At 42.7% G+C, this 16,867-nt stretch overlaps 1 protein-coding gene across 1 annotated transcript in view; it reads right to left on the reverse strand.

The window, feature by feature from the left end:
- SEC23A (SEC23 homolog A, COPII coat complex component) overlaps nt 1–13,938 on the reverse strand; it is a 56,161-nt gene extending 42,223 nt beyond the window's left edge. The window contains exons 1-5 of the mRNA XM_060175458.1: nt 13,770–13,938; nt 7,176–7,417; nt 3,768–3,825; nt 3,140–3,226; nt 1,881–2,117 (exon numbers count right to left, since the gene is read on the reverse strand). Coding sequence (XP_060031441.1) covers nt 1,881–2,117; nt 3,140–3,226; nt 3,768–3,825; nt 7,176–7,396 — 603 coding nt within the window. The 5' untranslated portion in view covers nt 7,397–7,417; nt 13,770–13,938. The remainder of the gene's footprint in view (nt 1–1,880; nt 2,118–3,139; nt 3,227–3,767; nt 3,826–7,175; nt 7,418–13,769) is intronic.
- Nucleotides 13,939–16,867: the final 2,929 nt, after the last annotated feature.

A 16,867-nucleotide genomic window follows, 5' to 3' on the forward strand; every position in this document is an offset into this window, starting at 1 on the left:
ATCCCAGCACCACTATAAGTCAGAGCTGAACAGTGTTTTAGCCTGCCTCTCTCTCTCTCATTAAAATAAGGTTTTTTTTTTTTTTTTTTTTTTGCCTCCAGGGTTATCACTAGGACTCTGTGCCTACACTCTGAATCCACTGCCCCAGAAGCAAATTTTCCCCTTTGTTGCCCTTGTTGTTCATCGTCGTTGTTGTTGTTGATGTCATTGTTGCTGGATAGGACAGAGAGAAATGCAGAGAGAAGGAGAAGACAGAGGGGGGAGAGAAAGACAGACACCTGCAGATCTGCTTCACCGCCTGTGACGCAACCCCCCTGCAGGTGGGGAGCTGGGGGCTTGAATGGGAATCCTTATGGTCCTTGCATTTCACTTAACCTGTTGAGCCACCGCCCAGGCCCCAATAAAAATATCTTTAAAAAAGAAAGAGGGGCCAGGTGGTGGCACCCCTAGTTAAGCAGACACATTAGCGTGCGCAAGGACCCAGGTTCAAGGCCCCAGTCCCTACCTGTACGCTGCAGGGGGAAAGCTTCACAAACAGTGAAGTAATGCTGCAGATGTCTCTCTCCCTTTCAATTTCTCTCTGACACATCAAGTTAAATAAATGAAGTTGAGGGTGTCGGGCGGTAGCACAGTGAGTTAAGCGCACATGGCACAAAGCGCAAGGACCAGTATAAGGATCCCGGTTCGAGCACCCAGCTCCCCACCTGCAGGGGAGTCGCTTCACAAGCAGTGAAGCAGGTCTGCAGGTATCTATTTTTCTCTCCCCCTATTTTCCTCTCTCCATTTCTCTCTGTCCTATCCAACAACAATGAATCAATAACAATAATGATAACTACAACAATGATAAAAACAAGGGTAACAAAGGGGGCAAAAAATAGCCTCCAGAAGCAGTGGATTCGTGGTGCAGGCACCGAGCCCCAGCAATAACCCTGGAGACAAAATAATAATAATAATAAAGTAAGTCAAGTTTAAAAAAATCTTTAAAAAATAATATAATGAAATAAAGTGGTTTACAAAATATCTAAGTTTTCAGGAGTATAGTGTGTGTGTGTGTGTGTGTGTGTGTGTGTGTGTGTGTGTGTGTGTGTGTGTAGAAGGAATGGGGGGTGGGGTCCAGAATGCTGAAGTGCTATGCTCCCCTCCAGTTTCCCTCCAATCACAGCAGCTCTCACAAAGTTTAAGGAGCAATTTAGTTACTTTTTTTTCTTTACAAGTTCTTTTGACTTAGTTATATATTTCTTAACTTAATTCACTCATCCCTTTGAACAACTATACCTCATGTACCTACTACATGATAGTAATTTGGTGGTAAAAAAAAAATAGACAAAAACTAAAATTGGTGAAACAGACAAGAATTAGATCAATCAAATTATTGATCGATAAAATTGCAGTTATAGTTGCCAGGGAAGTAGTTCATGGAATGCACAAGGCCCTCGGTTCAATACTCAGCACTGCTGGAGTTGAGTTATACTCTGGTCGGTCTCCCACTCTCATTAAATCTCTTGAAAAATAACACAAAATGACAACTGTAAAGACTGTTATGAAGACATTTAAAAACACTGAGTGATGGGAGTCAGGTGGTAGCGCAGCGGGTTAAGTGCAGGTGGCACAAAGTGCAAGGACCGGCATAAGGATCCTGGTTCGAGCCCCCAGCTCCCCACCTGCAGGGGAGTCGCTTCACAAGTGGTGAAGCAGGTCTGCAAGTGTCTATCTTTCTTTCCCCCTCTGTCTTCCCCTCCTCTCTCCATTTCTCTCTGTCCTATCCGACATCAACAACAACAATAAAACAACAATGGCAACAAAAAGGGAATAAACAAATATTAAACACACACACACACAGTGATAGTCACAGATGGGTTGATACCATTTTTGTTTCTTACCTGCAGTTGCTTGGCAGACAGGTCTTTGGTTCCTCTGAAGACATAGCTTTTCGAAATGCCCTCACATCCAAGTTCATGAACCTGTACCATTCTCCCAAAAGTAATAAGTCCAACCAAAGCCGTAGGTGGTAAAAGACTTAATGACATCTGCATGGATTCTTTCAGAGCTTGTAAATCTTCATCTTCCATGCAAGTGTCAACCACATAGAGGAATATCAGAGGCATCTGAGGACCACGCTTTAAAAAAAAAAAAATGTCTTTAAGACATTAATATATACCTAAAACTAAAAAAGGCTAAATGTCAAATATATATATATATATATATATATATATACACACACATATATATTTCTTAAATAATGAAAAATAAAAGCAGTAGAAGTTAAGCTAATTCAGTATGATTTCATAGTCTGATCATAGAAAACTAATTCATACACTGAAAGTAGATTCATAATCATGAAATCCTAATAAAGCCATTTTAGAAATACAACAGTTTACATTCAGGGTTAGATATCCAAGACATATCATCCAGTGAAAAACATTTATAGTTCCATAAGAAGTGATTTCACTTACTGTATTAACAATAATTATAGGGGCCAGAAGGTGGTGCACTTGGTAGAGCAGACATGTTACAATGCACAAGGACCCAGGTTCAAGTCCCTAGTCCCCGCCTGCAGGGGCAGAGCTTAAATGCATGATGAAGCAGTACACAGGTATCTTTCTCTCTCAGTCTCTATCTCTCCCTCCCCTCTTGATTTACCTCTGTTTCTATTTGAAAAATAAAATATTTTAATAATCTTGAAAATAAATATGCAACTAGAAAGCAAAATAAGGCATTTTTTATAGAATTATCTAACCCAGATACTACAGAAGCCCACAATGCAGCACAGTGGATCAAAAATCTTGGATTCTTGGGGGCAGAATTCTTGGACAGGCAGTGGTGCACCTGGTTAAGCACACACATTATAGTGCACGAGAACCAGGTTCAAGCCCCCGTTCCCCACCTGCAGGATGAATGGACAGGAAAATATGGTAACATATTCACAGTGGAATGCTACTTAGGTATAAGATTTAATCTTCTCTTTTGCTAACAACATATGGCTCTGGAAAAGGTCATGCGAAGTGAAACAAGTCAGACAAAACACAAAACCAAATGTCAAATGATCTCACTTGTGAGATTTAAGATACAAAGCAGGGCCAGCAAAATAACTCACTTGGGTATCTAGATTTTCCTTTGAAATCAATGCTTATGGTCTTACCAGAACTACATATTCGATGCTAGAAAACTGAGGTAGAAGTTCAGCAGGTTGATTCAGTTCAGATATGCCAGCGTAAGTCGGTGGAAACTAGAGAAAAAATGATAATAATAATTTTAAAACTATTGCTAAAAGAGATTTAAAATATTTAGTGAATCTTTAATAGTTTTTAATATATTTATATAAAATCACTTTACATATGCATTTCTCTTGCTATTCAGTCTAGGAGTACAGCATTAACATACACAAGTTTCTTTTTTTAACATATATATTAAAATACATAAATAAATAAGTATATATTAATAAACATATATATATATATATGTTTTTTATTTATTTTCCTTTTTTGTTGCCCTAGTCGTTTTTATCATTGTTGTGGTTATTATTGTTGTTACTGATATTGTTGTTGCCAGATAGGACAGAAAGAAATGGAAAAAGGAGAGGAAGACAGAGAAGGGGAGAGAAAGACACCTGCAGACCTGCTTCACCGCCTGTGAGACAACCCCACTGCAGGTGGGGAGCCAGAGGCTCGAACCAGGATCCTTATACCAGTCCTCCAGTTTCACGCCACGTGTGCTTGCTTAACCCACTGTACTACAGCCCGACCCCCCCATACACAAGAATTTCTTACCTGATTCCTTTGATAACAAAAGTTGCAAGCCCACAGTTTTGCTCGGTAATCCACTTGACTGTTTTGGAAAAAGATAGGATAGACCATGTTTCAGTTCAATTTTACAAGAATTCTAATTTCATTAAAATTACTTTCTAAACTAGGAACACATTTAAACTGATAGCCAAAATGAACTTTAAATTCATCTATTAAAAAAATCTATGGGGAGTCGGGCTGTAGTGCAGCGGGCTAAGCGCAGGTGGCGCAAAGCACAAAGATCAACATAAGGATCCCGGTTCGAACCCCGGCTCCCCACCTGCAGGGGAGTCGCTTCACAGGCGGTGAAGCAGGTCTGCAGGTGTCTATCTTTCTCTCCTCCTCTCTGTCTTCCCCTCCCTCTCTCCATTTCTCTCTGTCCTATCCAACAATAACAACAACAATAATAATAACTACAACAATAAAACAAGGGCAACAAAAGGGAAAAAATAAATAAAATATTAAAAAAATTTAAAAACAAAAAAAAATTTTTTAAAGAATACTTAAAAAAATCTATGTTATGGGGGCCAGGTGGTGGCGCACCTGGTTAAGTGCACACATTAAAATGGACCCAGGTTCAAGCCCCTGTTCCCTACCTGCATGGAGAAAGCTTCACAAGTGGTGAAGCAGGACTGCAGGTGTCTCTCTGTCTCTTTCCCTCTTACCTCCTCATCCCCACTCAATTTCTCTGTCTCTATCCAATAATAAATAAATATATATTTTTAAAATCTATTTTATAGAGTGGGGGTATAGCATAATGGTTATGCAAAGTTTCATGCCTGAGGCTCTCAAGTCCCAGGTTCAATCCCCAACACCGCCATAAGCCAGAGCTGAGTAGTGCTCTGGTTTAAAAAAAAAAATCTATTTTACATATTACAATATCTAATTCATATTTTTAATATATACAAGCTAATCTACTATAACTTTAATATGTAGCAACTATCAACAATAAAATTACTATAATTCTATTTTTCTTCAATATTTAGTAAGTTCTTATAAAAATATTTTATTTATGTGGTCTGGGAGGTGGCACAATGGATACAGCACTGGACTCTCAAGCATGAGGTCCTGAGTTCAATCCCTGGCAGCACATGTACATAGTGATGTCTGATTCTTTCTCTCTCTCCTATCTTTCTTATCAGTAAATAAATAAAATCTTTAATATATACATATATATATTATTGATTGATATATTATTTATGAGAAAGAGGAGGGAGCAAGAGTATCACCGTAGCCCATGCAATGCCAGAGACTGAACTCAGGACCACATGCTTGAGAGTCTAATGCCTTAGCCGCAGAGCCGCCTCCCAAGTCAAATACCTAGCATTTGTCTTCCCCTCCTCTCTCCATTTCTCTCCGTCCTATCCAACAATGACGACATCAATAAGTACGACAAACAAAGGCAACAAAAGGGAATAAGTAAATAAATAATATAAAAAAAAATAGATGCAGGAACACAGGAGACACTTTTATTTTTTTAAGAATTTATTTATTCATGAGAAAGATAGGAGGAGAGAAAGAACCAGCCATCACTCTGGTACATGTGCTGCCGGGGATCGAACTCAGGACCTCATGCTTGAGATTCTGGTGCCTTAGCCACTGTGCCACCTCCCGGACCATAGGAGATACTTTTAATTAGCATTGATAAAAATTAGAGAAAATAAAGCAGGATACAGGAAAGTCAGTTTAAGGGAAAAGTCCTCAAAGGTGCTGGGCAGTGGTGCATCTGATAGAACACACACGTTACAGTACACAGGTTCAAATCCCCAGTCCCCACCTGCAGGGGAAAGATTTACAAGCAGTGAAGTAGCGCTACAAGTCAGTGTGTAGGTCTGTCTGCCTGCCTGCCTGTCTGTCTGTCTCTCACCTCTACCCTCCCCTCCCCTCTTTCTACCTCCCCCATCTCTCTTAATTTCTATCTCTAAGCAAAATAAATAAAGAAAAATATTTTTAAATAAAATCAAGTCACCAGTGGCATATAGTATACAGAGAAAATAAATACGTTGATAAATTAAACAAACAAAAAAAAACCTTTTAGGCAGTAACATCAACTAGTGGTTACTAAAAGGAAAGGAGGGAAGGCAGTGAGCGAACTAGGTAAAAGGAACCAACTGCAGAACAAAGAACAGAACTGGGCTTCTGATGAAGTTAACTTAGTCTATACACATGTGAGTTTTTTGGGGTTTTTTTACATGTGAGTTTTTATTTAATGTTGCAAGCCTAATACTTACATAATACTGTCGTGCAATATTACTTAAGTTAAAGGCAGGCAGGCTTAAATAAACAATTGAAAAGTACTTAAATCCAAAGAAATCAGTCACAGGAAAATTGGAGAGTAAAGCAATGCAGGCAGATATCTTAGTTATTACACAAATGCCATGGCATACATTAGCACATCTAGGGTCAGAAAGAGGGTAACAGGGTAACTCGTAACATAGAAGAAAACAAAAAGCATGGATAAAGATTGAAATAAAGATGCTAGATCATGTTGGACTTTGTGGGTATTTCTAAGAAGTTTGGATTATTATTATATTGTTTTATTTCAAGTATAGTGAGAAGCTATTGAATTTTAAAAATATGACATTCATCTGTAAAAACTCTTAACTTTTTAGGTGGAGAGTAGACTGCTGTTAACAGGTAGAGCAGCTAAAAAAATAAGAAAACTCTCCAGAAAAAAAGAGAGAAAGAGAGAGATCTTGAAGGCTGGGGTGACAGCATAGTGATTTTGCAAAGAGACTTTCATTCCTGAGACACCAAAGGTCCCAGGTTCAATCCTCAGTACCACCATAAGCCACAGCTGAGCAGCGCTTTGGTAAAATTCCAATAAATACATAAATAAATATGTAAAAAACCTTTTTAAAAAATATATTTTATCGTGAAATAGAGCAAACTAGCAAAAGACAAGAGTATGAACAGAATGTTCTAGTTGTGTAGACTCCACCAGCTTGTGAAGGTGACTGGAAACTGAGGAGAAACAGAGAAATATCACCATGTACGAGGTCACGAGCTTGATTTCCCAACTCCCACAAAGAGAAGAACAAAATAAAGGAATCAAAGATGATGCCTGAGCTTTCGATTTACCCAAGAAATCATAACACTTTGAAACATCATCCTATTGACTTTTCTAATGATACATAGTGGCTCCAGGAGCAGAAAGTATTGATAGGGCCTTATGGTTTTCACTGTGATGATTACACAGTTGAGATCTTGTCAACTCACTACAAGAATGATCCTCAGAATGCTATAGCTCTTTGAACTTGACTATTCAAATTTGAGGGGGAAAAAAACTATAAACAAAACTGAAGTCTTTTTTAAAAAGAAGACATTTTTATATAAGCAGGAAAGATTTTAAAATTATATTGTACATTCATCTTTTCCAGATAGTAAAATTACCATAATGGATTCAAAACTGCGCGACAAGTGGTCCTACTGCACAGAACAGGTTCATATTGAATAGGCGGTAAATCGGGTCTCTCCTTCAAGGGCGTGAACAGGGATGCCACTGGAACAACCATTCTTGTAGCTTCCAACCGACTCGATGGCCAAACATTCCAACTAAATCGGACCCCATCTCGTTCTTCATTTTGTTGGATGAATTCTAAGTAGGTTGTCATTGTAGACCTTGGTTCTTATTTCTGTAACAAAATTAAAAGAATTCAGGAGTCTTTTTAAAAATTCAAAATAAGTATGCTCTAGGAATATTCTCAATAACATTAACCCATTAGAAATCACAGATTATGACTGGGAGTATGGACCGACCAGTCAACGCCCATGTTCAGTGGGGAAGCAATTACAGAAGCCAGACCTTCCACCTTCTGCAACCCTCAATGATCCTGGGTCCATGCTCCCAGAGGGATAGAGAATAGGAAAGCTATCAGGGGAGGGGGTGGGATATGGAGATTGGGCGGTGGGAATTGTGTGGAGTTGTACCCCTCCTACCCTATGGTTTTGTTAATTAATCCTTTCTTAAATAAAAAAATTAAAAAAAAAAAAAAAGAAATCACAGATTATGTGGCCTGGGAGATGGTGCAGAGGATAAGGTATTGGATTCTCAATCATGAGGTCCTAAGGTCAATTCCTGGCAGCACATGTACCAGGGTCATGTCCAGTTCTTTCTCTCCTCCTATCTTCCTCATTAATAAAATCTTTTTTTAAAAAATCACAGATTAATAAAAATATTGCTCAGATAAAAATTAACAGTAAACCCTCCACTTATAGCAAAATAATAAATTATTCCACAGTATACAATGCCAATAGGTCCAATAAGAAGTTTTTCTGGTTTGGTTTTGTTTTTTAAATATTTATTTGTTAATTTATTCACTTTTGTTACCCTTGTTGTTTTATTGTTGTAGTTATTGCTGTCGTTGTTGTTGGAGAGAAAGGGAGAGAGGAGGGGAAAACAGAGAGGGGGAGAGAAAGACAGACACCTGCAGACCTGCTTCACTACCTGTGGAGTGACTCCCCTGCAGGTGGGGAGCTGGGAGCTCAAACCGGGATCCTTACGCCGGTCCCTGTGCTTTGTGCCACGTGTGCTTAACCTGCTGCACTACTGCCCGACTCCCTGGTTTTGTTAATTGCCACCAACATTATCACTGGGACAAGGTACCTTTGTGATGATAAATCAACCACTCCCGGTAGCCACTTTTTCTTCTTTTTTTTTTTTTTTTTCAACCAGACCACTGCTCAGCTCTAGCTTATGGTGGTGCAGAGGATTGAACCTGGACTTTGAAGCCTCAGGCATGAGAATCTCTTAGCATAACCATTATGCCATCTACTCCCCCACCCTTGCTTTTTTTTTTTTTTAATAAAAACCAGCATATTTATAGACTTAGTTAACTCTCTCCCCCCTCAATTTCTTTTTGTAGCAGCTTAATTCAGGGTATTTTTTACATTCCAATTTATGGAAGCACTAAAAGTCTCATTTGAGATATATAACTTCAAAATAATCACTTAAAACTGACTATGGAAGAAGGGAGATGCCACTCCAGGAAGGGCCCTGAATCAAGAGACATCTCCACGTTGCTACCTGACAACTGCCTAGTGGGACTGGAGGTCAGCTTCTGTACCTAGGCAACAGTGCTAGCTTGCGTTCTCAAACTGCCAACAGTGCTTAGCGGTGAAAAGAAGCAGCAGCGTAAAGGTCTAGGTGGATACAGAGGTTCCAGGGCTATCTGGCTACTTAGATATTTGTGGCAAGAGAATAAGGGACATCAAGTTAGAAGAACTGAAAGTGTGGTCGGGGAGGTGGCGCAGTGGATAAGTTGCCAGACTCTCAAGCATGAGGTCCTGATTCAAGCCCCAGAAGCACATGTACCAGAGTGCCGTCTGGTTCTTCCCCTCTCCTCCTCTCCCTCTCATTAATAAATAAATATTTTTAAAAAATACTAGTAAGTAAGCTGAAAGTGATGAGGGTAGGATGCTAGGAGAGCCGATGTGGATAATGGAGCAGTGAGACCGAGAATTCGTTCTGCGGTGTAGTTGAAAGAAAGAAAAGGTTTGTTTTTACCGGAGCACTGTTCAGTTACGGGTTATGGTGATGCAGGGAATTGAACCTGGGACTTTGGAGCTTCAAACACGAAAACCGTTTGGTTTTTTTTTTTTTTCCTCATAATCATTATGCTAATTTCCCAGCCCCAGTTCAGCCTTTGTGAAGAATATGCACAATTCTGAGAAAAAGGAACTTAAAATTTCCATACTTAGTCCAACTATATTGACTAAATTGGGTTACATTTTCTTTGTATTTATATTATTTTTAACCTTATTTATTTTATTTGATAGAACAGAAAAGTTTAAAAGGAAGAGGGAGATAAGAAGGAAGAGAGACACCTGCAGAACATCTTCACCCCTTGTGAAGCTTTCCCCCAGCAAATGGGGACCAGGGGCTTGAACCCAGGTCCTAGCACACTGTAATGTGTGCACTTGACCAGGTGCGCCACCACCCGGCCCCTGATTTTCTTCATAAAATTCAAACAAAACACCTTATCACAATAGCTTGAACACAGCAGGCGATAGGAAAATCCACCTATTTTCTATTAAGATGGAAGGAGGGAAGGCCATTCAATAATGCTTAAAATTACATATATATATATATATATATATGAGCCTGAGAATCACCACCTTGGAACATCAGGGCTTAATTCATTCAGAAAATGTATTGGATAGTAGAGAATGGGTTCTGAGAGAGAGCGAGAGAGAGACCACAGTGACGCTGTCATAACAGTGCTGGGGCTCAAACTCAGGACTTGATGTTAATGAATCTAACACCATGCACCATGCCGCCTCCCAGGTTCCCTCTCTCTCTGAGATCCAGCATGAAGATACTTACAGGCAAATGGTCAAGCTTCAGTGTCCACGACAGGTAGCAAGACTGGATGCTAACTCCATGGTCTTGTTTCTTACATGTCACTTGAGTGATATCTGAGCACAATCTCCCTCCTCTTCCTCATTTTTTTCTCTCTCAGTCACACTGCTTTAAAAAGCATATTTGTTTACTAAATCATATCCATTACATTCTCGCTGCCCATGAGTGGTTTTAAGAAGTTTAACCTGGTTTTTTTTTGTATTTTGTATTTATTTTTGGAGCAAGACAGAGAAATTGAAAGGGGAGAGGGAGGCAGAGAGACACTTACAGCACAGTGTGACTGTTTGTGAAACTTCCCCTGAGGGTGAGGATCAGGGAATCGAACCTGGGTCCTTTTGCAGGGTAGCTTGTGTGATCAAACAGGGCACCACCACCTGGCCCCACCTGTTTCTTCTTAAGTGGTTCAATTCCACGACCACACACGTCCCATCTTTTTCACTAGACCCTTTTCTAGGTCTAAGCTACTTAATCCTTAAATCACTAAATCTAGGGAGTCGGGCTGTAGCGCAGCGGGTTAAGCGCAGGTGGCGCAAAGCACAAGGACCGACATAAGGATCCCGGTTCGAACCCCGGCTCCCCACCTGCAGGGGAGTCGCTTCACAGGCGGTGAAGCAGGTCTGCAGGTGTCTGTCTTTCTCTCCTCCTCTCTGTCTTCCCCTCCTCTCTCCATTTCTCTCTGTCCTATCCAACAACGACGACAACAACAATAACTACAACAATAAAACAACAAGGGCAACAAAAGGGAATAAATAAATAAAATAAAATATTTTTTTTAAAAAATCACTAAATCTAATATGAACTTTTTCCATCCTGATTCCATATTCAACAACTGAAGTATCGGAAATAAAGTGCTTTCATAAACTAGTTGTTTTATAAAACAGCATTATTTGACAAGGGCTCGCACCCCTAATATTATGTTTGCATAAGGCGGACTGTAAGGCTTATGAAAACTATTCTGGTGGTGATCTTTGGGAGGTGTGAGAGTGGGGACACAGAACGTCAGTTTTGGGCGTAGTACAGAACTGTACCTTGTAATCTTTCAATCTCGTGACAAACTTAATAACAAATTTAAAATATTTGCTAGCATTAAAAAGTCAAAATAAAAATGATTCAGTCTAGATTAGGATGCAGATTCACGTACTTGATATATTTTGTGTTTTGTTGTTTGTTTTTTTTTTTTAATGGCACAAAGGTACATTTTAAGGCAATGTCTTTTACTTCAGAACAACTTAAAATCACTGGGAGTTACTTCACTTAAATAACTTGGCATACTCAAAAGCAAAGACACAAAGCATTGAGTCACTTTAACCGGCATATTATACGCATGTCTATTGTACTTTTAAAGTGTTTCCATGTCATACAAGTTCTCCATATTCCCATTATTTTAGCCCTTACAGAGAAAACTAAATGAAAACCATTCCAAGTCACAAGTAAAAGTTGAGTTCTCAATAAGATGTATTTGTGGGAGTTGGGCTGTGGCGTAACGGCTTAAGCACATGAGCGAAGCCCAAGGACTGGCATAAGGATCCCGGTGGAGCCCCCAGCTCCCCACCTGCAAGGGCGTCACTTCACAAGCAGTAAAGCAGGTCTGCAGGTGTCTTTCTCTCCCCCTCTCTGTCTTCCCCTGCTCTCTCCATTTCTCTCTGTCCTATCTAACAATGATGATATCACTAACAACAATCATAACTACAACAATAATAAAAAACAAGGGCAACAAAAGGGATAATAAATAAATAAATAAATTTTTAAAAAGATGTATTTGTTAGCAATTGAGTGTGTATCTGTTTCTCAGCTGAAGAACACTCAACCAAAAATGTCTTCAATTATTTCCAATCACATCTTTTTATGGTCGTGGACAAATAGCTTCACCTCTCTGGTCTTCAGTTTCTCAACAGCAAGTTGAAGAACTTAGTCTAGAAAAATATGTGATCCTTTCTAACTCTAAAATTGAATGAAACTACTAAAAATAGACTTTTTGGACTTCCAAAACGATGTTCATTAGACTTCTTCCAGAAGGGAGAGAAAGACCTAGTAGGCCTGTATATTTATACTCAAATCTAAAGCTCTTTTTAGCTGGGGGGGGGGGGGGGGGCATGGGGGAAGTAGCTGAGAAAGCTCAAATAAAATATATGAATTCACCATACTTACTCCACTGATCACACACAGAGTTAACTAGATCTTTGCAACAAAAAAAGGACAAAACCAAGCCAGGTTCCAGCCCGACCCCCACCACATTGAATAAACATATAGAAAATGGTAAAGTGGTCCAGGAGGTGGTGCAGTGGATAAAGCACTGCACCCTCAAACATGAGGTCCCAAGTTCAAGCCCAGGCAGCACATGTGCCAGAGTGATGTCTGGTCCTTTCTCTCCCTCTCTCTCTCCTATCTTTCTCACTAATAATAAAAATCTGAAGAAAAAAAAGTATCGATACTTATCTATTAAAAAAAAATGGTAAATAGGGAGACAGGCGGTAGTGCAGCGGGTTAAGCGCACGTGGTGCAAAGCGCAAGGACCAGCGTAAGGATCCCGGTTCGAGCCCCCAGCTCCCCATCTGCAGGGGAATCACTTCACAGGCGGTGAAGCAGGTCTGCAGGTGTCTATCTTTCTCTCCCCCTCCCTGTCTTCCCCTCCTCTCTCCATTTGTCTGTCCTAACCAGCAACAACGACAACAAGAATAACTACAACAATAAAAACAAGAGCAACAAAAGGTAATAAACAAATATTTTGATTAAAAATGGTAAATAAAAATTTAAAAATAGTGGTCCCGGGGAGTCGGGCGGTAGCGCAGCGGGTTAAGCGCTGGTGGCGCAAAGCGCAGGGACCGGCAGAAGGATCCCGGTTCGAGCCCCCGGCTCCCCACCTGCAGGGGAGTCGCTTCACAGGAGGTGAAGCAGGTCTGCAGGTGTCTGTCTTTCTCTTCCCCTCCTCTCTCCGTTTCTCTCCGTCCTACCCAACAACAACGAAGACATCAATAACAACAATAATAACCACAACAACAATAAAAATTAAAAAAGGGGCATCGAAAGGGGAAATAAATTTAAAAATCTTTTAAAAAGTGGAAACGACTAAGGCCACTGGAAGCACCACAGGTGAAGGCTGGACTCAACTGACAACTGAACTCTTGGCTATCCAGACCAGGTGTTATCTGCAGCAAGCACGATTCTTTTCTTTTTTTCAATCCTCTGCCAGGGCCGAGCCACAGGGTGACGAAGTCCCCGCGGTTCAAAGTCTGGGGCACTTGGGTCGCCGATGGGGCGCCCGGGGCCGGCGGGGCGCGGCGACAGCAGCGCAGCTCCCACCGCATCGCCACCGACCCCCGTCCCGCACCTGCCCCGGGGCGAGGCGTTGAGGCGGCCGAGCCCCCGGCCCCAGAAGAGCCGCCCAGGAGGGTGGCGGGTGGGAGGGCGGCCAAGTTCAGGGCTCCAGACGGCGGCCGCCGAGCCCGGGGGCAGCCCCGCTGCGTGCCACCCCGGGCACCCCCAGGGCTGGTGGGCGCCCACCCCGACCGCGACCCCGACCGCGACCCCGACCCCCGCCCCGCCCCGCCCCGCCGTCCCGCCCCGAGACCCCCACCCCCACCCCGCACCCGCAGCCGGGGAGAGGCGGCCGCCAGGTCAGCCCTTACCACGGTGTTCTCCCACGAGATCCGCGCCCGCCGCAGCAGCCCCGAGCAACACGCAGTCCCCTCCGCCGAGCCGTGGCCGCCGGGGCTCAGCAATCAGGGCCCGCGCCGCCCCGCCCCCGGCCTCCGCGCCGACCCGGTCCCGGCCAACATGGCAGGAGCCGCCTTTGCCACGTCAAGGGGCGGGGCGGGCGGGGCTCGAGGGGCGGGGCCGTTCCGGTGGGCGTGTCCGGGCGCGGAGACGTCATGGGGTGGGCGTGCTGACGTCAGGGGCGGGGCGAGCGGCACAGTCCGGAAACAGGAAGTGCGGCCCGGGGTGGGTGGAGAGGAGGACCGGAAGAAGGCGGGTTGGCAGAGCCCGCGGCTGCGGGACCGAGCCCGGGGAATGCGGGGGAGAATGCAGAACTGGCTGCCCTGATGGGACACCGAGAGGAACGGATGGTCCGGGAAGGGACGGGCTGAGACGGACCCTGGAAAACACACGAGAGCGCGTTGTTCCAGGCAGGAGCCTCTGCCTGTCCGGCTTCCTGCGCGCCATAGAACTCGGGTTGTCTTGGCTGAGACTCCTTAACTGGCTAGGAGACATGGACCACCCACTAGGGCATACACAAACCTCATCTTCTCTCTAAAGAATAATAATAATAATAATAATAAATCTTAAAACAGTGGGGCAGGCAGTGGAGCACCTCGTTAGCGCACATACTACAGTGCACAAGGACCTGGGTTCAAGCCCCCAGTCCCCACCTACAGAGGGAAAGCTTCGCGAGTGGTGACATACAGCTGCAGGTGTCTCTCTGTCTCTCCATATCTACCTCCTCCTCCCCTCTCAAGTTTTCCGTCTCCATCCAATAACAAATAAAAAGAATGAATTCTTTTTTAATCTTTTTATCTTACTTTATTTATTATTGGATAAAGACAGAAGTTGAGAGGGGAGGAGGAGGGAGAGCGACAGAGACACCTGCAGCCCTGCTTTACCACTCGTGAAGTTTTTCCCTACAGCTGGGGACCAGAGGCTTGAACCTGGGACCCTGCGCACTGTAATGTGTGCACTTAAACACGTGCGCCACCGCCTGGTCCCAAATGAATAATTTTTTAAAATGGGAAGTTGGTTCTTGGACTTAGTGCTATTAATGTTTACTGAACATCTACTATATGCCAGGTATAGCTGCAAGGGAAATGATATGACCTTAGGGGAAAAAAAAAAACATTCGAAATCTCTGATCCAGCTCTGGAGAGACAGAATAATGGTTATGCAGAAATACTTTCATGCTAGAGGACGTTCAGGTTCCAGATTCAACTCCCAGCAGGCACCACCATAAGATAGAGCTGAGCAGGGAGTTGGGCGGCAGCGCAGCGGGTTAAGCGCACGTGGCGCAAAGCTCAAGGACCAGCACAAGGATCCGGGTTCGAGCCCCCGGCTCCCCACCTGCAGGGCAGTTGCTTCACAGGCGGTGAAGCAGGTCTGCAGGTGTCTGTCTTTCTCTCCCCCTCTGTCTTCCCCTCCTCTCTCCATTTCTCTCTGTCCTATCCAACAACGACGACTACAACAATAAGACAACAAGGGCAACAAAAGGGAATAAATAAAAGAAGAAGCTGATCTTGGATGGACCTTGAAAAATTCATGTTAAGTGAAATAAGTCAGAAACAGAAGGATGAATATGGGATGATCTCACTCTCAGGCAGAAGTTGAAAAACAAGATCAGAAAGGAAAACACAAGTAGAACCTGAAATGGAATTGGCATATGGCATCAAAGTAAAAGACTCTGGGGTGGGTGGGTGGGGAGAATACAGATTCATGAAGGATGATAAATGACATAGTGGGGGTTGTACTGTTAAATGGGAAACTGGGGAATGTCATGCATCTACAAACTATTGTATTTACTGTTGAATGTAAAACATTAATTCCTCAATAAAGAATTAAAAAAATTAAAAGAATTTTAAAAAAAGGAAAAAGCGGCTGTCTGGAGCAGTGGATTTGTAGTGCAGGCAATAAGCCTCAGCAATAACCCTAGTGGCAATTAAAAAGTAAAATTAAATTAATAACAATTTTTAAAAGCAAAAAAAAAAAAAAGTAAAATTATTGAGCCTGTATTCCCCACCAGCAAGGGTGATATTTCACAAGTGGTGAAGCAGATCTGCAGGTGTCTTTCTCTCTCCATCTCTACCAGCCCACCCTGCAATTTCTCTCTGTCCTATCAAATGAAATAGAAAGGAAAAAAGAAATAGCCTCCAGGAGCGGTGGGTTCATATTGTCAGCACAGAGCCTGGTGGTAACTAAATCAAAGTATTTATTTATTTATTTATTTTACCAGAGCAACTCTCGGCTCTGGCTTGTGGTGGTGGTGGATGGGATTGAACTTGGGACCTCAGAGCCTCAGGCATGAGAATCTGTTTGCATAGCCATTATACTAGCTTCCCAGCACAAATTATTTATTTATGAAACAGCGCATCACTTTCATACATGCAATGCCAGGGATCAAACTCAGGACTTCATGCTTTTGAACCTAATGCTTTATCTACTACTCTACCTCCCAGGTCACAAGGAAATGCAATTTTTTTTAAATTTATTTCCAGAACACTGATCAGCTCTGGCTTATGGTAGTTAGGGGTTTTGAACCTTCGACCTCAGAGCCTCAGGCATAAAATTTTAAATGTCTTTTAAATGGGGGTTGGGCAGTGGCGCAGTGGGTTAAGCGCATGTGGCGCAAAGCGCAAGGACCGGCATAAGGATCCCGGTTCGAGCCCCCGGCTCCCCACCTGCAGGGGAGTCGCTTCACAAGCGGTGAAGCAGGTCTGTAGGTGTCTGTCTTTCTCTCCCCCTCTCTATTCTTCCCCCTCTCTCCATTTCTCTCTGTCCTATCCAGCAACGAACAACATCAACAATGGCAATAATAATAACCACAAGGAGGCTACAACAACAAGGGCAACAAAAAGGGGGGAAAATGGCCTCCAGGAGCGGTGGATTCATGGTGCAGGCACCGAGCCCAGCAATACCCTGGAGGGAATAAAAAAAAAAAAGGAAAAAATGTCTTTTAAATAAAAACTAAAAGTCAGTTATACTGTGCTGCTTTACCTGTGGACGACTCTAGTGCCTACGTGGC

The sequence above is a fragment of the Erinaceus europaeus genome, chromosome 16 (genome assembly GCF_950295315.1).
Source record: "Erinaceus europaeus chromosome 16, mEriEur2.1, whole genome shotgun sequence".
Taxonomy (NCBI): Eukaryota; Metazoa; Chordata; class Mammalia; order Eulipotyphla; family Erinaceidae; genus Erinaceus; species Erinaceus europaeus.